The 21373-nt window shown below is 46.3% G+C and overlaps 1 protein-coding gene across 2 annotated transcripts; it reads right to left on the reverse strand.

Moving 5' to 3' along the window:
- Positions 1 to 1829: 1829 nt before the first annotated feature.
- DMRT3 (doublesex and mab-3 related transcription factor 3) lies at positions 1830 to 17483 on the reverse strand. 2 transcript variants are annotated; one of them, XM_528515.9, is made up of 3 exons: positions 17047 to 17483; positions 16088 to 16837; positions 1838 to 3522 (listed from the first exon to the last, which is right to left on the reverse strand). In XM_528515.9, the coding sequence occupies exons 2-3, from the start codon at positions 16539 to 16541 to the stop codon at positions 2558 to 2560; spliced, it is 1419 nt and encodes a 472-aa protein (XP_528515.3). In that variant the 5' UTR covers positions 16542 to 16837; positions 17047 to 17483; the 3' UTR covers positions 1838 to 2557. The 2 variants fall into 2 exon arrangements, with proteins under 2 accessions (XP_063644085.1, XP_528515.3); XM_063788015.1 differs by lacking the exon at positions 17047 to 17483 and having other exon boundaries at positions 1830 to 3522; positions 16088 to 16888.
- Between the last annotated feature and the right edge of the window lie 3890 nt (positions 17484 to 21373).

Below are 21373 nucleotides of genomic sequence, written 5' to 3' on the forward strand. Positions count from 1 at the left end.
CCACACCAAGCCTCTTTTTTCAGATTATATTGAGGATCAAACATACCTGCACTAGCCCACAAATAAATTGCTTTACAGATAATTCCATTTTGCTGGCCATCATAAAGAGGCCAATGATAATTATTTATAGGCAAAATCAAGCTGTAAGGATGCCGTTATCAGTGAGGTTTTGTTCAATTTGGGTGGTTCAACCCGAAGATGTAATATCTGAGGACAGGCTTTGTAGCATCTTGGCTTAGGTGCTGTGGTACATTATCATTATTGCTTGTTAAATGTGGGTAAACTTTTGCAATGAAGATGCCTTTAAAATACATTTGTCCTAGATAGGTCCAGACATCAGCACTTCATTGCCACATAAAATGTCCTGGACATGTCTTTAGAATCAGGGGGCAAACTGCTCTCCCTTCTACTCCCTTTCTTCCTTATATAAACATTAATGTTTAAATATAACCCTAACAAGAAACCATATTTCCTTTTTTTTTGAGACAAGGTCTGGCTCTATGGCCCAGGCTAGAGTACAGTGGTACAATCTCTGTCCACTGCAACTTTTGCTTCCCCAGCTCAAGCCATCATCCCACCTCAGCCTCCCAAGTAGCTGGGACTACAGGTACATGCCACCACACCTGGCTAATTTTTGTATTTTTTGTAGAGACAAAAATACAAAAGCTGGTCTCAAACTCATGAGTTCAAGCGATCTGCCTGCCTCGGCCTCCCAAAGTGCTGGGATTATAAGCATGAGCCACCATGCGTGGCCCGTATTTACTTTTAAACACTCTAGTATGTAACTATGTCAATTAAATACATACTAGTCCAACTAATACAGGGGATTTTTTCTCCTCAAAGGTTTTTCATGTCAAAAGTGCCCAATGGAATTAAAAATGAGAAGGCTCTTTTACATATCTCCCTTCTCTTGGGAACCCATTCAAGGGTGGGGAGCATCTCAGGCTGAGAGAACTTGCCCTTCTCCCTCCGAGGACCGAAGAACCTTTTAAGACTTATTCCTGCACTGGGAGCTCTCTCTGCATCCTTGGCATGTAGAGGCTTTTATTTATTTGCTTATTTACTTCCCCTTCCACATTTGTAAGTTTATTGTCTGACCTAAGCAGTCATCTGACCTTTCAAGCACTTTGAAAAATGGAAACAGTAAGTCAGAGAAGTGGTTGGTGTGAGCACCACTGAATATTACTCTTTGAAACTTCTCTCTAAAAAAAAAAAATCTGAGCAAGAAGTTTGTCATATACAGCACCTCAAGAATGTTTTTAAAAGGAAAGAAAAAAGCCCTGGTTTTCAATGTTTTGCCTCAAACCAGAATGGCATGGTCTCCAAGTAAGAATGAAGGAATGCACGTCTATATTCTGAATGCAAGGCTACTGAATTTCATTAATAGAAGCAGTAGTTTTCATGGACTGCATACTTCCTATGTCAGGTACTGGGCTAAGCACTTTCCTTGCTTCCCACACTCAACTATACATTGTTGGGAGTATTCCATTTTTACTTTGTTTTCAATGGGATTCTCCACTAAAATATCTGCTTATCTAGGACTCACGGGTAGGTAACTTGGACAATACACGGAAAGCACATTCTCTTACACATAGTAGGCACTCAGTAAGTATCTGTTGAATAAGTGAATGGATGGAGAGAATTAACTCCATTTTGAACAAATTATCTTTCTGAATGCAACCCTAAAACTTTGCCATTCATATTTCTCAGGAATGTCTCATTTAACTGATAATTTGATTCCCGGCCCATGCGTTAGTAAAAGTCATTTTTACATCAAGTTTCTATTTTTAGAGATCCTCTTTCCACAAGTAGAAATGACATAAACCACGCTCGTCTCCTTAGTTTATTTTTTTTCTAGAGTCCTTAACATGCTACATTAACCTGACAAAGCTTAATCTTGTGTTCGTTTCACAATACATTTCATGCAGTTCACAGCTGTGATTGGTTTTACATTGACATTACACATGTTTCGATTCAGCCATGTGAAAAGAGTAATTCTTAATGGGGTTTGTCTCTGAAAACTGTCCAAGCTTAAATAAGCACATGAGCAGTTCACTCTATTCTTAAGTGCATCTCTCTTTAAAATGCAAGGATTTTTAGTGTAAGAATATAATGTCCCTGTTTATAGTCCATTTGCAACAGAACCACTTCCTTTAGGTTTCACATATCCTGAGGAATCCACTTTTACAAAACTGCATTCAAGTATATTATTTCATTTAACATTCCAGGTTGGGTTTAGGTGCAAGGCTGACCTTCAGCTTTACATCCCCAAATAAATCTTCCATGGACCCAGCCTTCCCAAGACTATTCTTAACATTAGACTCTCTTTTACAATAAACATTCAGCACTAAAGCCACAGAGCAGAGCTATTTGGCATTTTCCAGTGAAGTGCAAGAAGTTAAATAAGTTATGTTTTTATTGCTAATGTATAGAATCAAGCACAGTCACTTTGTCAAAGAGAAGGAAAGGGCATACACAAGATGTGGCCTCTCCTCAGATGCCTCAGGGTCAAAACGCACAGAAAATGTCACCTGGCCACCACCCAACCAGCACCACTTTAAGATGATGTGTTGAGTATTCTAGAGTCTGAGGAGTCAGACCTCTCGTCATAGTCGTCCTCGGTGTAAATGGACTGCTTTGACGCAATCGGACACCCATCATCAGGGATGGAAATCCGAGGGTCTTCCGTGGCGCGCGCAGGAAGGACGGGCGAGCTTCTGAAGACGCTGGCAGAGTTACCGGGGAAAGGACTGACATACTGGGACCTCAGCTGATACTGCTGCTGCAGCGCCATGGTGTTCCACAGGGTGACATCACTGGGCAGAAAGGGGCTCGACTGGTTTCTCGCCAAAGTATTCCTCAGCATCAGCGGGTACCGGGGTGGCTGCGGGAAAGGGTGCTGCAGAGGCACAGCCAAGGGACTGGGGACAACATTACTAGAGTCGGCAGAAACCCTCAGCGTGTCTGGGACTCGAAAGGCTGATCCCACAGACCATTTGGAAGACGAGATGGGGTAGGAGCTCAAGGTGTGTTCAAAGATGTGCCCCCTGGGGGGCAGCAGCAGACTCTCGGGTTCCGCGCAGCTTCGCTCTGCTCCCGTGACTGAGCAGCGGCTGGACAGAAGGACTTCCACGGCGCCCACCAGGTCCCCGCCACAGCCCTGGAGGATGAGCTCAAGCACCGTGGGCTTCTGGCTGGGGAAGATCTTTTTTAACACTTCAAGCGGCGGTCTGTTGGCTTTCAAGCTGAAGGGCAGAGAAACAGTCCCCGAGGGGCCCTCAATCAGGAGGTGATTCTGCTCCGCGCGATACTTGGGGCTGTCAGGGCGGCTCTCGGGGTTGCCTCCGTTTTTCTGGACAGCGTATCCCCCTTCGTCCACGGACACTATCTCCGGGCTCTCAGGGCTGAAGCAGCCCTTACTCTTTGCCACATCTGGGGAACTCCTCTGGTCAGTGTCTCTGTCACTGAAGACCTCTGTATTGTCTGCCGAGTTGCCGTCTCCAAGTCGTTCTTCAGTCAAATCTGAAAAACAGAAGAGCTGAGTTCATCTTTTCGTGGTGCGCATAAAGAGGAACAGATGTGCTCAGAAGAGACCTGTACACGTGCTTTTTGGAAGAGCAAATGCATCTCCATGGGTCATAATATACTACAAGCCTTTTTTTAAAAATTCGAACTGTATCACTGGCAAATGAAACAAAAACCCTGTAAATAAAGATCTAGAAATCAGAGTGGCTTCCTGGAATGCTTTGTGCAAGGAAGCCTGCCTTCCACATAGAATGGCTACATGAACCTGTAACACACGGCTTTCATAGCAGTGACAATCTCAATAGAGAGCCTCTTTGGCAGGAGGGCTGGGGGACTCCTGGAAGAGCAAAGCTCAGGGGGAAACAGGAAAATTAGCTCAGCTTGTCTTCCGGCTCCTCTTCTGCAAATAAGGTCCCCAGCTGTAATCTAGGGATAGTACCATCCAGACACCCACAGGGAATTTTCATATCTTAAATCTATTTTCCCGTAGGCTGATTTTGTGTTAAATATGTCTTATGAACCAATCAGTATGTTGCATCAGGTTACCATATACAGTAGCTAGCTAATTCAATTGCTGAAGTGAAAGATACCTCTATCCATTGAAATCTTTCATAAGAAGCCACTTGAGGCATTGGCAAACTTGGTTGCCAATAACTTGAACTAGAAAGCAAACGAAACCAGCTATGAATTCTGGATGGCAGGATAAGTTGCTGGAGAGGAAAAAAGGAAGTGGCTAGAAAGGGTTTGTTAAATTGCACGGGGGCATTATCCATCAATGAAACCACACATCACACTCCACCGCCATGGGTGGCACGAGGCAGATACCTGTGCATGAACTGTTTTGCTGGTAAAGTTCATGGAAAGGACTTGAAGATACCTTTTTTTAAAGCCAGTGAAATTTGAAGATGCCTTTTTATATTATATGAAAAGAAGGAGGAGGGGAAAAAAAGCTTCCCAAATAAAGCAGAGACTTGCGATAAAGTAAACCAGTTGCAAATTTAACATCTTGACCTAAGAACATTTTTACTTAACAGCTGGTAATATTGCAGGGCTAAGCACACAGAAAAGAGTAAGTCAGAGTGGTTTGCTTTGCAGTAGTAAATTCCAACAGGACTTTATAATAAAGAAACATATTTTTTAGTAGCAAGCTATTTGCAAATAGAGTTTTGTCCTTTTTTGAAACACGCACTGGCTGTGGCTACTCAAAGCCAGGGTAGCTGATCGAAAGATGAAAATTCCTAATGACCCAGTTGTTGAGTTGTAAACAATTGCTTTGCCTGTGTTTTCTGCTGCCCTGCCTGAACAGCTTCATTGTTGCCTTCTCTGTGGGCACACCTGATTATATACAGATAGCCAGCCGGTGAAATTTCATCAAAGCACCCTCTAGAAACCATCTTCTCCTACACTTGTCATTTTAAAAGCCTTAAGGGCCTACTTATGAACATTCTTCTAATACAGGATGTATCTTAAGTGTAACCAAAAAACAAAACTTTGTGAAATTTCATCAAAGCACCTTCTAGAAACCATCTTCTCCTACACTTGTTATTTATTTTAAAAGCCTTAAAGGCCTACTTAGAAACATTCTTCTAATACAGGATGTATCTCAGATGTAACCAAAAACCAAAACTTTGGCCTTTAACAAAGCAATAAATATGTGGCAAACATAAGTAAATACACTTTAAAACACTCTTAAATTACCTCAGTGCAAGTGTCAACATACATCTGATAGGAATTCATACTTATCCCAAATTTGCATTTTAATTAAACTGCTTCTTTTTTAATATAAAATATAAGGTTTCCAATGAGAGGTTCATTTGCATCACATACATATGAAGCCATCTTCACTTTATATAATGACTCCATAGAAAGACTCTACTGTAGAATGACTCTATTTTTGTAAGAGAAATTTGACATATTCTCTCCTACAACTTCTTAGGATGGGGGACACAGCTTTTACCTCTTGAGTTAATGTGGTATTTGAACTCATGTCCTTGATTCAAAAGAGAAAAACAGCAACAAAAAGGCTTCTATAGATTTACTTTATAATCAGCTAGATCTATTTAAATGTTCCTGACTCATGACCCATACATACTTCTTGGCTGTTACTCTATTATTAAACATTTGAAAATTATTAAACACTTGAAAAGTGATAGTATATTAATATACTATCACTTTTAGAAATTGGAAAAACAAGTCAAATACTCTCCCCATGTAAATATGGACATAAAGTACTTCTTTAAAATACTATGTACTTCTAAACAGTTTCCTTATTTTTTAATTTTAGCCTAATTATCAGCACCAAGTATTTATATTTCTGCACGATACTGGGAGAAACAGAATAAAGGATGAAAAACACCAAGAAGTGTAAGACCCACACCTAGCTTATGGACCTTATCTTCTAGCTGGGGAAATAAGACACACGTGCAGGAGAAGCAGCAAACAGGGCCTGGCAGCATTTGCTAAGCCTCAAATACGACACACATTGTATACCAATGTTCATGGCAGCAGCATTCACAATAGCCAAAAGGTGAAAGCAACCCAAATGTCCATCAGTGCATGAATGTATAAAACGTGGTGTACACACACACACACACACACACACACACACACACACAGACACACAGTGGGATATTATTCAGCCTTAAAAAGGAATGGAATTCCGATACATGCTATAACATGGATGAACCTTGAGAACATTAGGCTAAGTGAAAAAAGCCAGACACAAAAGGACAAATACTGTATGACTCTACTTATATTCGATACCAAGAATAGGGAAATTCAGAGAGAAAGTAGTGTGGTGGTTGCCAGGGGCTGGAAGGAAAAGGGAATGGGGAGTTATTGTTTCATGGGTATGGAGTTTCCGTCTGGAATGATGAAAAGGTTCTGAAGATGGATGGTGGTGATGGTTGCACAACATTTTGAATAAATGCCACTGAATTGTACCCCTAAAAATGGTTAAAATTGTAAACTTTATGTTATATATACTTTACCACAATAAAAAAAAGAAAAATATATGCCACACAGTGTCATAGTAATATAGAGAATGAGGAGATTTTTTTAAGCAAGAGAAACAACTAGTCCTTCTTGGGAATAAAGGGTACATAGGCACAGCTGGAAAGCTCAAAGCTCAACTTTTTTTTTTTTTTTTTTTGAGACAGAGTCTCACTCTGTCACCCAGGCTGGAGTGCAGTGGCATGGTCTCGGCTCACTGGAACCTCTGCCTCCTGGGTTCAAGTGATTCTCCCGCGTCAGCCTCCCGAATAGCTGGGACTACAGGTGTGTGCCACCACACCCGGCTAATTTTTGTATTTGTAGTAGAGACAGGGTTTCGCCATGTTGGCCAGGCTCGTCTCGAACTCCTGACCTCATGATCCACCCGCCTCAGCCTCCCAAAGTGCTGGGATTACAGGAGTCAGCCACCACGCCCGGCCAGCTCAACTATTTTTAAAAGAAATATGTGAACCAAATAGCTTTGTGTTTTAAAAGGTACATCCCCTGCCCCCACTTTAGATAAGCTTCAAACACTGAAAACATATTAGGAAGTGTTTTCTCAGGTCTGTCAACCAAATTGACTCTTCCACAGTACACTTCAGTCTCCAGAAAAAAAGTGGATCAAACAGCAGAAGGCTAACTGAAAGGGGAATTAGGGAATGAGGTTCTCACTAACCTAATGACTCTACCATTACAAAAATGGAGGCTTTTCTTTCAAGGTAGCAACAGATATACCGTCCCAATCAACTGAATACTTCATACCAGGATTACAAGTCTGACAATATAAAATTCCACTCTTGTACCTATTTTCCTAAGTTCTGCGGAACAGACGGTAGTGGAATCTTACGTCGGTGCCAGCTTGTTCAGCAACTGTGAACTCTCAGACTGTGAAAGTCACTTGCTCATTTGGTTGTGTTACCCTTTGCCCCTGCTACTGGGACATGCTAGTGCATCATGCACTTCTGGTTACTTGTCAAGGAGTGGTGATAGATTACACCGAATCCTCCATGCTCTCTCCGCAGGTCTCTGTGCCGTCTGGCTATAGCCAAAATATGAGAAAAGCTAACATGATGTCACAGGAATCAAATTTACAAATTCAGCGTAAACCAACCGACCAGCTGAGGTCAGCGCTGCTTACACTGTGTTCAAAGGAAAGACAAAGATGATGAAAGAACAAGCAGAGCACACCTGTGAGGCTTATGCACCTGAGCCGCACACAAGGTCCTGCTAAGTAGTGCTGGGTGAGCCAAATCCCCATCAACATGTAAGTCTGTTGGAGTTTCAAAACTAGGCAAAGGAAGACTAGCCTCTAACTTTGCACCAAGAATAACTCCTCACCAAACAATAATTTCTGAAGGGCAGGATATATAGTTCCTGCAATTTTGTGGTGCTGTGGTGTGTAGTACTGGTTGTATTATTGCACCTAAACTAAATATATTGTAAATTATTCTATTATAAATACAGACTTTCACAGGTAATTATAGTGTGTGAGCTTTGAGCCCAGTGATAAAGTGTAATTTAATAACAGGTACTTCTTTACATCTCCAGATTTTTTCTTAAATAAACTTTACAAATCATTCTAGTTGGTTTAAAACATAAAGGCCTTTCTAGACATAGAAATGTGAAACTGCCAACTAACAAAATAAAATAGGAAATACTCCTGAAACATTTTACCTTCTTTCTTCTTGAAACTGAAACCCTAATTCCTAGAACATTAAGAGTGTATATCAACTGATAATATTTTTACCCCGGTAGATGGGTATAGAAAGTCAAAGCTATTAAACAGGGAAGAAATCAATTTTATCGAATATGACAAATATTACTGAAAGTGATACAATATGCTGTTTCTATTGCTAAACATGTACATATTTTTAAAATCTTAATATTCTCTCTTCCATTTCATATTTCATGGGGTAGAAACACTTATAGCTATCCCTGAAATAAACTGTGCACTAGGGTAAAGAGGTTTTTAAAAGAAGTAGATATTCAATTAAAAAGAAAAGTTTTTCTACAGATAACAATGCTACCGACTTCAAAATATATATGCCATAAGATGACTACAATACTTTTTTTTCTTTTTTTGCTACAAGACTTTAAAGAGAGAAAATAAACACCATAAAAGTGCTTTCAAACTAAAATTACAGTTTGAAAATGTAACTTTCTTTAGGGGAGTTTTTCACATTAAAATGCAATTTAGTAAAAAAAAAAATGTATCATTTCAAATACTTTGAGAAAGTCTACCACATATGAGAAACAAACATTCTGCTCAAGATGCATAAAAGTGAAAAATCTGGCTGGGCGCGGTGGCTCACATCTGTAATCCCAGCACTTTGGGAGGCCGAGGCGGGTGGATCACGAGGTCAGGAGATCAAGACCATCTGGCTAACATGGTGAAATCTCATCTCTACTAAAAATACAAAAAAAATAGGCGAGCATGGTGGCAGGTGCCTGTAGTCCCAGCTACTCGGGAGGCTGAGGCAGGAGAATGGCGTGAACCCGGGAGGCAGAGCTTGCAGTGAGCTGCAGATCTCACCACTGCACTCCAGCTGTGGCGACAGAATTAGACTGTCTAAATAAAAAAAAAAAAAAGTGAAAAATCTTTCTGACTTAGATGTCATACGTTATATCCATTCTATCCAATTACATCTACAAAAACAAAATAGTTCTTACATACAGAATGAAAACACAGAAAAACTCGAGCAGAGAGGAATATTTCCTAGCTCAAAAGTCACTGGACTCCCCCATCCCTTTTGAAATCATGTCACGCGTTTTGAAACATAGATTGTCATATCCTCATCTGTTCACTTGAGCTGTGGGGAACACACCTCTAAATAACAGGTCCTTGATGGGTAGTTTTCAAAGCACATAAATCTTACAACAATGGCAAGGGAGGCAGCCCAGGCAGGATGAGACTTTTACAGGAGACCATTGCCTAATCAGAATTCTAACCGTAGACAAACGCTTCACATTTTCTCTTACCTTCATCTCACACTAGAAGTGATGAATTATTTTTAAAAAAATGAATAGTTGAAAATCTAAAGAACACCAGGGAATGATCTCGATCTAAAAACTTTCCTTTTCTTCCTGGGGTGGATTGCCGGGTTGGGGAGGGTTGTGAAAAGTTAAAAAAAAAAAAAAAAAAAAACTAGCCATGCTTTACCTTTTAAAAAGTCATTAACAACACTGAATTAATAATGTATGAAGGAATCAGAGTGGTTCCTTGACACTATATTTTGGGGGAATATTGCTATAGACAGGACTGGGCTGAAGGAAGTATGGTTTGCAACTGTGGACCTCACATATTTTGTAAAAATTTAGTTTTGATCTCTTTCTTGACTCAGAAGGGAATACCTTCCAAGAAGCAGAGGGGAAATTACCTACAAATCTACATGTTTATTTGGTACCTTCCAAAATGCACCTGTCTAACTCATCCATCTATTTAACAAATGCCCCTAAATGCCTTACTATGCTCTCATGTACTGTGCTGGGTAAGATCATACAGAGATGATCAAAGCATTGCCTCTTGACCACTGAGAGACATACAGTTTACTAACTAATCTTTTGCAAAATTCAAAGTAAGCTGCAGTTGGTTATATTTCACAGTGAAATACAGCAAATAATTCCAAGGATAGCAGCTGGGCAGACCGTGGTGTCTTCACAGGGGGAAATACTGTTTTAAGTGCTTACAGATAAAGATTATGGGTGCTAGAGATATATACTGAACTAAACAAAGTAATCATCAGTGGGAAAAACGTGGAACACTAGTCCCAGCTCTGTAAAATTTATGTCTGCCTAGTTGTTGTAATCAAGAGATTGGAGATTTTGTAAAGAATTGATGTGCTGACTCTTAAGTTTTTCATTATTATTATTGTTACTTGGTACTTGATTGTGCCTTTTATAGCTGTTTATGCAATAAAATGCAAAAAAAAAACCCATACCTAGTTATTTTAGTTTCCCTTCTGAGAGCAGTAGTATGCATTGCTCGGGCAAGGGGATGACTCACTAAGGCGATGTGGGACGTAACTGACACAATCACAAGGCGGTGGACCTGTGAGGACCAGCTGTCCTATCACTGCATCCTCCACCTCTGCCATGAGCACCCGTGCACAAGCCATCAGAGCCACACAGGACTAGACAAGGAGGTCCAAGGACCTAAGCAGCTAATGGCTAAGGGGCTGCAACAGGTTTAAAGGGGGGAAGAAAGGAAAAAAGCAAGAGGCGAGGAAGAAAGGAAGAGAAAGAAAGAGGAGGTAGGCAGGCAGGCACATGGTTTTTTGCTGGGCTTAGTCCTCCTTCCTGTCAGGAAGAAGTGCAACATTTCCAGAAAAGGGCTCCGAGTCCTCCAGGGACTTTGATTTATGAAGATTTATTCCTTTTCTCTCTGTAAAGCTGTTAGCAGAAAGTGCTGACTGGCTGCAGCAAAGAATTTCTCATCAATGCTCTTTGATTGTATTTTGCAAACAAAATGCCTGTTGCTTGGTAACATTTCACTTGAGCCTGACCTTCTCCGAAAGTTATTGCTATCAGATTCGATTTACACTGTCCTCCTGTGATTACTGTAATCTTTTAAACCCGGGAGTTCCTCCATCAGGGAAAAAGAAAAGTTGGTTGTGTAAGTCGAGAGCACGGCTATCCTCCAGATTTATAACACCACGGAGTGATTTGGAGGTGGAGAGAGGTTCCTTCCCAGATGGCAGTAGAACTCTGGTTCCTAGGCGTGGAACACACTCTCGTTTTTCCTGCCAAACCGTCCCAGATCCACAGGATGGACCCCAGCACCTCCCTGATGCCAGTCCCAGGCAGCTCGGGCTCTGCAGAGAAAGAACTAGGAGAGGAGCACAGGCGACCCCACCGCCAAGGGGTGCCCTGCGTGGGTACTGGGGCTGGGTGAGGAAGGCCTAGGCCTACGGTTGCCAGATAAAATAACAGGATGTCCAGTTAAGTGGGACCATCAAATAAACAAAGAAGGCTTTCTAGTGAAAGCATGTCCCATGCAATATTGGCATCCTATTTTTTGTTTGCATGATTTTTGCAGAAGCTGTCAACTCACCTCGGGACTCCTGCCTTGGGAAGGAGAGGGTAGTGAAGCTCAGGAAGAGCAGAGAGGGAGTGGTGGCCCAAGAGCTGGACAAGGGAAAGGCAAGGGATGTGGCTGTCTCTGGGCGGTTCCTGAGCTGCCTAGTGAGCTGCTTCCTGACAGTGACCAAGGAAAGAGCCGTCCCCAGCAGGCGGCGAGAAGCTGGGCTCAGCTGCAGCTCCGACCCCCTGGTGCAAGGAGACGGCAGTCCAGTGCGGCCGCAAGGAGCCGCTGCCCCCTATCTTTGCCCCTACTTTGAGCCCGCTGTGGCCAGGGTCCCAGTCCTGGGCCAGCTGCCGCAACCCTCCGCAACACACATACACCATCTGCACTGCGTGCAAACCGGCCAGGCCAAGAGCTGGGAAGACCGGTTCCCAGCAGCATCCCAGCCCCAAGAGCCAGCCCTGGGGTGGGGTTTGGAAGAGACCTTAGTGCCTGTATGCGTATTCCTTTTTATTTGGTTGGGTTTTGTTTTTTAAAATGCAACTGAGTCAAGCCCCTCACCCTCAAATCAAGCTGTCTTAAAATGAGACCCTGTTTTTCAATTCACAGGTACACTTCATAAATGGTTTTTAAGTATTTCCTGCTTTTCTTTTCTTCCTAGCCAACAGTCAGAGGGTTTCTCATCCTGGCCTGGACGAGTGTTCCCTAACACCCATTACACTTGCAGGTGCTTCTCTTTGGGGAAAAAAAAAAATTTTAAAAAAAGGAAGTGGACCTTGCGGGACCCAGTCAAGCTGGAGCAGAAAAGCCCAGAGGCAAGCATAAAGATGCTAGGAGGGGCAGGGCAAGAGGAAAAATAAAATAAAGGGAGTTTTCCAAAATCTCCTAACTTCTCCCCCTATAGTTATCTTGTTTGCTCCGCCCCCACCCCCTAAGAAATAAACAGGAAAGAAGATCCTACTTTCCCATTTGATCCTTCTCTCTTATTCCTAACCAACTATGTTTTCGATTTCTTTTTCCTTTTAAAAGCATTTAAAAGAATGTGTGTACATATTCATTTTGATGGCAGATGGAGACCTAGGAAGAGTCTACAGCCACAGATCTTTCTTCTCATCGCACCACAGTCTAAGGTGTCCGAGGACACTCCCCTGGAGGAAAAGTTGGGGGTAGGGAAGGGAGCCACAACACAAGAATGTAACTTTAGCTTTTCACCTTGGCAGTGACCCTTAACTTCCCTCAGCTCTTGAGCCCACGTCCTGAAAGGCTGGCTAGGCTGATTAAAACCGCTGATTCAGATACACTAACAGTTGGAAGATCTTCATGCCTCCTGTATTTTCACGGGGAGAAGGAGTATGAGAAGAACACAGAGGGAATTTAGGAGAAGAACAAATGAATTAAATAGTGTATGTATATATACATATATATATACACACACACATATAGCTTAAATTAGAATTTAAATTTAAGCTATATATATAGCTTTTAATAGATATATATAGCTTAATATATCTATATATAGCTTAAATCAAAATGTTTGGCTCAATCAAAATCTAATAATTAATTCCAGGTCCATCGTAGATGGTAATCAAAGAGAAGGAGAAATCTACATTCAAAAAGAAAAAAGAATACTTCATAACTAGAAGTAAAAACCACTAGAATATGAAAATTCTCCTTAAAAACACCACACATTGAAAGGGATACTCAACATACTACACCATTAGATAAAATAACCCCATTCCTTTAAAGAATCTAAAGCAGAATTTGAGAAAAAATTCTTCCAGTTACAAAACTGAGTTTTGATGTGAATATGTCACTCCCTCAACGGGGTGGTTCTCCTCCAGTGATTCACAGCAAACATACTCTTCCTTAAGGCATGTGCTTTTCTCAAAGATTTCTGGAGAGGAAAGACTCCATGTGCTTCTGTACACAAGACAAAAAAATCTCTCTTCACAGCTTATGTACTAAAGAGGCCCTTTGCCCCGCAAAAAGACTAACCACATTTTAAAGTCAAAGTTCACAAAGTAATAGATCTACATTGCCAGCAGATATTGAAAGATTTCTGATGGTCTGTATACTTAATGTACATGTGGAACTACCATTCCAATAGAGTTTTGCTTACTCTCTGCACTTATTCAGAAGTAGTTCTGATACACTTCTAAATACATATGGAATGTTATACACAAATACATTATTAGAACAACTGCAAAAAGGGTATAATACCTATAGCAACAGGCAGTCTCAGTGAGCAGTTTTCTTCAGCTTAAACCCCAAATAGACTTTATTTCTACAAGCACTGTGTAGAATGGATCCACTTGTATGCTTGTCTTCCTAAACAATTATCTATTATTTTCCTACCTTTCTCCCCACTCCCCATCAGAGTGGTGATTTGCTTTTTTAAAAAAAATGGAATTATGGGGTCAAAGCAAGTGAAAGAAGAAAACAAAAGTTGTGTACATCAATGTGCAAGGTATGGGAGGTTGGGGGTGACCAGCTGGAAACTGAGCCCTTGGTCCCTGATGCCTCGGTCCCCCAAAGTCCTCACTTGGACCTCACCTTGTGATAAATCCTATTCTCCTTTGCAATTACTTGTTTTCAATTCGGAAGGCTCAGGCTATCCCTGAGTGCTAAGTAGGAGTAAAACAGCACAGCTCTGCTTTGTCCAGTTGAGATCCGTTTCCTTTTTCTATTCTCCCAAAGCACGTATCCTGCTGCCGCTGCCTACTCTGCCTTCCTGCCTGCCCTCACTCCTCCTCCTCCTGGGGTTGTGTTTTTAGTTTTGTGACTCTTTAGAAATCACGAACTTCAGCTATCCCAAAGAATACTCTGAAGAACACAGGATGTGAAGGGCATCTCCTTGGATAAAACCACAGAACCCAATGCCCCATCACAGGAGTGCTGCTGAGTTAACCTCTGATGTTACCTCAGGCCTCTGCCCTGGCCCTGGGGGAAAAGGAACCAGAGAAGCTGGAAATGGAAAAAAATTAAGAAAATAAATTGGTACAAATCCAATTCTAGAGCTGAGACCAAACTCTTCCTTGTTATTTGTTCAAACCTATGGGAGAAAAATAATAAAACCTTTTTCTCCTCCCTCCCCTTCGTCTGTGACAAACCCATAAATATAAAAAGATGAGACAGACAAAAGAGAGACAACTGGCGAGCATTTCTGAGAAATGTTTATATGCTAACTTGGATTAAATATCCACAAAATCCAAGTTCGGCAAACTCTCTTCAGGCTTTAAAATTCCCAGCTCTACTGTCACACAGGCTGTTCTCAGAGCTTCAGGCCTGGAAAGCATGGCGGAAAGACAGGGCAGCAGAACTCCACCTGCCAGTCACCCGTCGACTCACCACGAAACAGGTGAGTCCGCCTCACTTCCTCAGCTCCACAGGATCCAGACAAAGCAGTCCTGGGCTCCTGAAAGCCTTTCTCCAGAAGCTAGGGGTACCGTCTTTAGGGAGTTGGCAGGTCAGTGTAGGTACCAGTTTTGCCACAGTTCTACCCACAGGAGGGCTCTGGACCTTCCCACTCCTAATTCCAGCATGACCCCTTCCGGGAGAAGGTGGGCTGTGTTCCTTTGCACATTTGCCCCAGTTAAGGAGAAACACCAAACACATCTCCGCTGAATTCCAAGAGCCATCAAAAGAGCTCTTGAGCTGGGCAGAACCGCAAGCTAGAAATTCCCCAGGAAGAGAGAGACTAAGAGACTCAACTCAGGCCTGCCAAGCTCAGGAGGCCTGGATGGAAACGGATGGGTGGTGGGGGATCAGATTTTTTGTATTCCTTTAAACCACGAAGACAGCTGAGGGCAGCCTGGGGAACAGTGTTAAAGGATCTAGGAGGTTCTGCAAAGGAGTGAATTCTGGGCGCATCAGATTCTTTTCCCGCTATCAGCTCACGAGCCTTTCCGGACCCTTTTACTCTCATTGCTAAATGGAACTTATTTCACCAGTTACAAGAGTCTGGAGGCCACGGAGCAAAGCTAGAAAGGCCAGGGTTCTGAGAGTTGGATACTTGTCCTCACTCAAATTTTCCTGGGCCCTGGGCAGGGCCGGGCCGGCCGAGAAGCACAGCCAGCTCGACTCAGCCGAGTGTTGGGCCTTGGCTCCTTCCCTACACCCACCTACCCATTCCAACCCCCAAATGGCAAGGACCTCTAAAGCCTGCAGCCAGGAAAATCCGACCCCACCGTAGTGAGTGTGCGCAGGTGGGTTTTAATTTTGTCCTGTCTCAACTCCGTTGTCTCCCTGCTCAGTCTGACACGTTCCGAACCCTTCAACCTGGGAAGGCACCTGGCGATACTGACGCACAGTCCCGTCGTTTGGCTGCCCGGAGGCGCCTTCCCTGCGGGCGCGAGTGCCACTCGCGCAGGGTCCAGACTCAGCCGGCTTCTCCCGGGAGAGGAAGCCCCGGCCTGGCGGAGAGTAGGAAGGAAAGCCCCGACAGGCCCACTTCCCAAAACTTTGCCTCCAGTGCTCCCAAGTGGAGCTGCAGCAGGCACTCCGAAGTTGCCCACGCGCCCGGCCAAACTCCCGCACCTCAGACGCTCTTACCTGGCTTGGCGAGCTGCGCCTGCAGAGCCCCGGGCTGCGGCTCCGCAGTCCAACGCAGCGCGGCGGCCGCGGCCAACTCGGCAGCAGGGCGCGGCGGCTGCGGCTGCGACGGCTGAGAGGCTGGCGGCGGCTGCGGGGCGGCGGCGGCGTCCCCAGGCGGCGGGGGCCCTGGCAGAGCGCGCAGCGAGTCGGGGATGAGGCTCTCCAAGCTCTCGTTGGCCTGCTGCCGGCGCAGCGCCACCTGCGCGGCCATGACCCGCTGCCGCTCGATGATGAGGATGCACTTCTCGCAGGTGCAGTCCTTGAAGCGGCAGTAACGCTTGTGGCCCTTGAGCCAGGACAGTACGCCATGGTTGCGGCAGCGCGCGCACTTGGGCGTGCGCTGCAGGGGCGCCCGTGGCGGCTGCGACACCGGGCCGCCCATGTACAGGTAGGGGGAGCCGTAGCCGTTCATGCCCCGGGCTCCCGAATGAGTTGGCAGCCTGGCTGCGGGAGAGGGCCAGGGAGCGCTGGACGGCGGGGCTGCGAGGCCCGCTCAGGGGCGGCCTCCGGGCGACGCGGCCCTTGGTCCCGCAGCCCCGGTGGTCGTGTGTGCTCCGGGGCGGCTGGAGGTGCCGCAGTCGTCTCTCCAGCTCCCTTCGCGCTCACAGCTCGGCCTCCCAGCTCACGCCCAGCCAACGCCGACGCGGGCCGCTGCCTTGGGCGCGCAGCCGGGTCGGCACGTCCTCCTTCGCGGAGGCGCTGCGGCGGCTGCAAGGAACCGGCGAGAGCTCTGATTAAGGTCTGAGCCAGCTCTTCTGCAGCTCCCTCGTGAGCCGGCCGGACCCAACACCTCCGCCGCCCTCCCCCAACCCCTCCTCCTTCCCACCGCCACCCCCGCCCCTGGGGTCCCTGTCTCCTTGCACTCCCCGCCCCACGCCTTCCTCCTTCTTTGCGCCCCTCGGGTGCCTGCACTTCACCTTCCTTGCCACCTGCAGCCAGGCCACTCTCGCGGGGGCGCTCACGGCCCCCTCCTCCAAGCCCTCTCCGCTACCCCAGCCCGCGGCTGGAGACTGCGGCGCTCCGGAACGCGGCGGTGCTCTCGGGGCGGAGAAGGGGAGGACCAGCGGGAGTGAGGGTGGGGGTGCCTGTAAGCGAGTGAGGTGGCCGCTCCCCTTCTCTCTCTTCTCCTCCCTCCAGTCCAGATCTGGCCGCGTTTTTCCGAGCCCAAGGCCGCTTTTATCCCGACATTTGGCCGCAGAAGCTCAGCTCCGGGAGAACTCGAACCTACGCGAGTGTTGCGGTTGCACCCCGGACCTGGGTGGAGTTTAGGATAGAGGAGTGAAGTGATGTTGGTTTAGGAAAGTTAGGCTCTTTTCGTAATTTCCTTTTAGAACGTATTTTTTTCTCTTTTGTTGCTTTAGAAGAAAATGGTTTTGGAGATCTGCCGGCCCAAAGATGACAACCCATTTTGCAGGCGAATTTTACTTTTCTACCCTCCTGTCCATGTTTTAATATAAAACAGTATCCTGAAAAGTCAGGGACGTACGTGCTCCTGTAAAGGATTTGTTAAGTGCCGGGTATAAACTTTCAAGGGGCAGACACAGAAGCCACATTGGCGCCCCCAAGTTACCGATATCCTCTTCCCTCGCTCCCAGCAGCCACTGGAAGCAAACAGAAGTCTTGCGCCAGCCACTCAGTTCAAATCCCCACGGATTCTGTGATTTAGTTATGGATATGGGATGGGGCCACTTTTTCACCTCCTTAACCCATAGACCCCAGTCATAGATGTCTTGGGGGAGAGGGTCCTTCACAAGATGACAGCAGAAAACTTTGTTTAGATTATTTGCGTGTTCCCATTCTCCCAGGAGTAGCGGGCTTGGCCTAGTGCAGACTATCGCTATATATGCACAAAGAAGGCCCTCCACCCTCGCACCTCCCCACTGCCCATCAGCAAACAAGCAAAAAACAAACAAACAAAACAAGTGGATACACTGCAGGGCAGCACAATAGCTCTATGCGAAGCGGGGCAGTTCCAGAGCCTTCGGTGGATACGCTTCTGAGTGTGCACCAAGCCCATCTCCTGGTGGGGAATCAAATGCTAGATGAGAGCGTAGGCAAGTCCGCTGCAATGTCCGACCCCTCATGGGCACAGAGGCCCTTGTTCCCTCGGGGAGGCCGCTTTTCTCTGTACTGCCCTGGAAGTAAGCAAGCAACCTGAAAACTTTCCTCTGGTGTTTGCCATGAATTCAAGGGAAGCACCTCCAGGCGTTCTAGCAGCCAACCCTCTGCCTAGAACGCTGATTTGCGGAGAGGAGGGTTGAAAACCGAACCCAGTTGTGTGTTTCCCTTGAAGCCCTTAGCTGTCCCCGTTTCATACGCGTCCGGGAGGTGGGGATCGCGGGACACGGACCTGGTAGAGTGTGGACAAGAAGCTCTAGCATTCGAGTGCTAACCCTGGGAGGCCATCCTCCAAAGCCGCGTGGGGTAGGGACCCCTCGGTCTTGCCCCTTCCCCCACCACTTTAATCCTTCCTCTAGTCTCAACCTTCTCTAGGAAAACAAGCCCTAAAATACAACTGGAAGGAATTTTGTAAGCTCCGGGGACGGGAGGCAGAGGTCGCCCCCAGCCCTGTAGGCCCGAGGCTAGGAAATGGGGAGCTGGACGCGAGTCATTTAACGTGCTGAGATATAGAGGGCCTCAAATGACACCTTAACTGAAAACTATTGCGCTGAAACCTCCGGGTCTCTTGGAAACGTGGGGACCAACGACTTTTTTCAAAACCAAATTTCTTCCGATTTTCTTCAAACAGTGAAACGAGGAAGTATAAAGAACTTGAGTATGAATAAATTTTTAAAAGGAAAGCAGAAGAGCTCTGCACCAGGTTTGTGGGGGCATTTTCACTACCAAGGCGACCCCTTTTCCCCCGTCGGTCACCTAGCCACCCTATCTCGTTGCCACTCAAACAGTCTGGCATTTGGTCCCGGGGGCCCGTTTCACTCCGGTGCACATCGGGGGCTGAGATCTAAATACTCATTTGATATAGTGCAGTAATCCTTTTCTCATATTTGATGGGAATGTTTTCCATATCCCAGTATTTGACAACATCTCCCTATAGGGACAGGTTTGTATTTATGTTGGTAAAATGTCCCCTGCCTCAAAGTCTATTGTAACCCAACACCTGACAACCCCGAGTCCCATTTCTGTTTGCAGAAAGGGTTTATTCAAGCACATAATGGGATCCCAGCAGAAAGCCTTTCAGAACAAGGGGCTATGGTAAACTTCACCACATGAACTCCGTTTCCAGGGCTATTAAGCTTTTAATTGGAAAATAGCAGAGGAAATTTCAAGGTGACTATAACGTGTTAGCAGTTAGTGCAGAGAAGAAAAGCCGAAGCGGGAATGAATGTAGAAAGCATATGGTCCAAATCACATTTAGGAGAAGCGGCCTGCTTCTACTAAGTCCCAGTGGCTTACACACTTATGGGAAAAATCATCAAAGAAATGGGAAAGGGAAGGGGGAGGATTACAAGTAAATGTAACCTCACTAGACTAGATCCATTGGTGCTCTCCTGTGGATGGTGTGTTCTCAAACCGCAATTAACTGAGTAGAATTCTGGCAGATAATCGTGGAAGAGGAAAAAACAATGTGCGTATGTGGGTCTTTCTCGGCACACACAATCGCTGGGTGTGTGTACATGTAAAAGCTCAGGATGCAGGTGCCCTTGCTGAGAAAGTGAGGACTCCAGATCTGGGAGTCCTGGTAGATGCTCCTCATCCCAACTAATACTTAATCAAAACGACAGTTTCCGATTGTCCCGGATGTATAACACATCAGGAAGTTCTCTGCTGGATTCTCATGGAAGGGGAGGTCAGGGTTCCTATTGCACTGTTTTCATCGCGACCACGATGATGTCAGTGCAGGCAGACGCTGGAAGCCTGAGCGTGAGGAACCCCTGTGAAAACAGGAAAACTTGTCCCCTCTTCCTGTGCGTGAACGACTCAGCTCTCACCTGGTCAGCTTCTCGACCTCGCTCTTCGGCCAGCTTCAAATTGAAAGGAGTTGGGGGAATGTCTAGCCAGGCAGTGGGGCATCCAGCAATCAATTTCTTTAGATGCCAATAATGTCTTGGTTCTCCCTCAGTTGGCTGGGGACAGACTCATGCAAACCCCCCATGAGATCCCCGAAGCCGCCCTCCGGGGCGAGGGGTGGAAAGCAGAGGCCGCTTGGGGTCGGGGAGACGACTGAACCCCGGGGTCACCGGCCCGGGGATACCGCTGAACAGGGGAAGGTCCTGGACTGTTGTCCCCACATAATTTTGGTAGGGGAAGAGATGGGTCGCAGCCTGAGGCCTGCTCCAGATCCCCACGTGCCGAGGCCTTTGGGGACAAACAGGGAGAGCAGAACGGCCTGTGACCTCGCTGGCCCTAAGCCGACCGGGCAGGAGAAGCCAGGTCCTTCATGTTCTCGAACTCTCGAAGCCAGCAGCGGCTCACGTCTAGGAGTTAGCGCTCTCCCCCTTGCGGATTCCTCAGACCCAGCCTGGATACAAGACCGCGCCAGCCTGTTGTGGGGTTGAGCGGTAGCTACGGCACGGCTTCATCCGAGGGCCCAGGGCCGCGACCTCAGCCCCGCGCTTTCCAAGGGAACTGGAAAAGCGCGAGCCTGGGGCGCTCCCCGCTGGGCCGCGGTTCCCGGAGGCCTTGGGGGCAGCCGCTCGTCCGACTCCAGCTCCCTGTCGGGAGCGCCCGCAGCGGACCCGACGCCGAGTAGCAGGAGGGCGTGAGTCCGGCCGGGGACGTCGGCCGCTTCCCCGCACCGTCTCGGAAGGGAGGGTCGCAGACCCTGTCCACCTTCAGTGCAAAGGAAAAAAGGCACGTGTCCACCAACGTAAAAATGAGCAGCGCTGATGTTAAGTCTTAAGATAATCTTTACCCTGCGACTTTAAAACACAAGGGCTGAAAAAATAATTGTAGGTAATTTGAGCAACATTCAAGGGATAAGGCAAGTTTCTTCTCCCCAGAGCGTTGGCTCTCAGGGATCTGGGGCACTTCCTCCTCGGGACAAGTCCCTTTTCCAGAAAACCTCCCCAGCCTCCCGCCTCCTCCTTCGCTGTCCCTGAACAAAGCCCAGCCGCGGGGAAAGCAAGCGGATTTGCGCGCTTCTGGGAAAGCGTTCGGCTTCAGGGGCCCGGGAGTAATGAAGGGAAACGGCCCGCGCGGCCGACACCCCAGGAACAGTTAGCGCGAACTTTGCCCGGAGGCCAGGCCGAGGCGCCCTGCGGAGACGCCGGAACTGGGAGTAGG

Source organism: Pan troglodytes, chromosome 11 (genome assembly GCF_028858775.2).
Source record: "Pan troglodytes isolate AG18354 chromosome 11, NHGRI_mPanTro3-v2.0_pri, whole genome shotgun sequence".
Classification (NCBI taxonomy): domain Eukaryota; kingdom Metazoa; phylum Chordata; class Mammalia; order Primates; family Hominidae; genus Pan; species Pan troglodytes.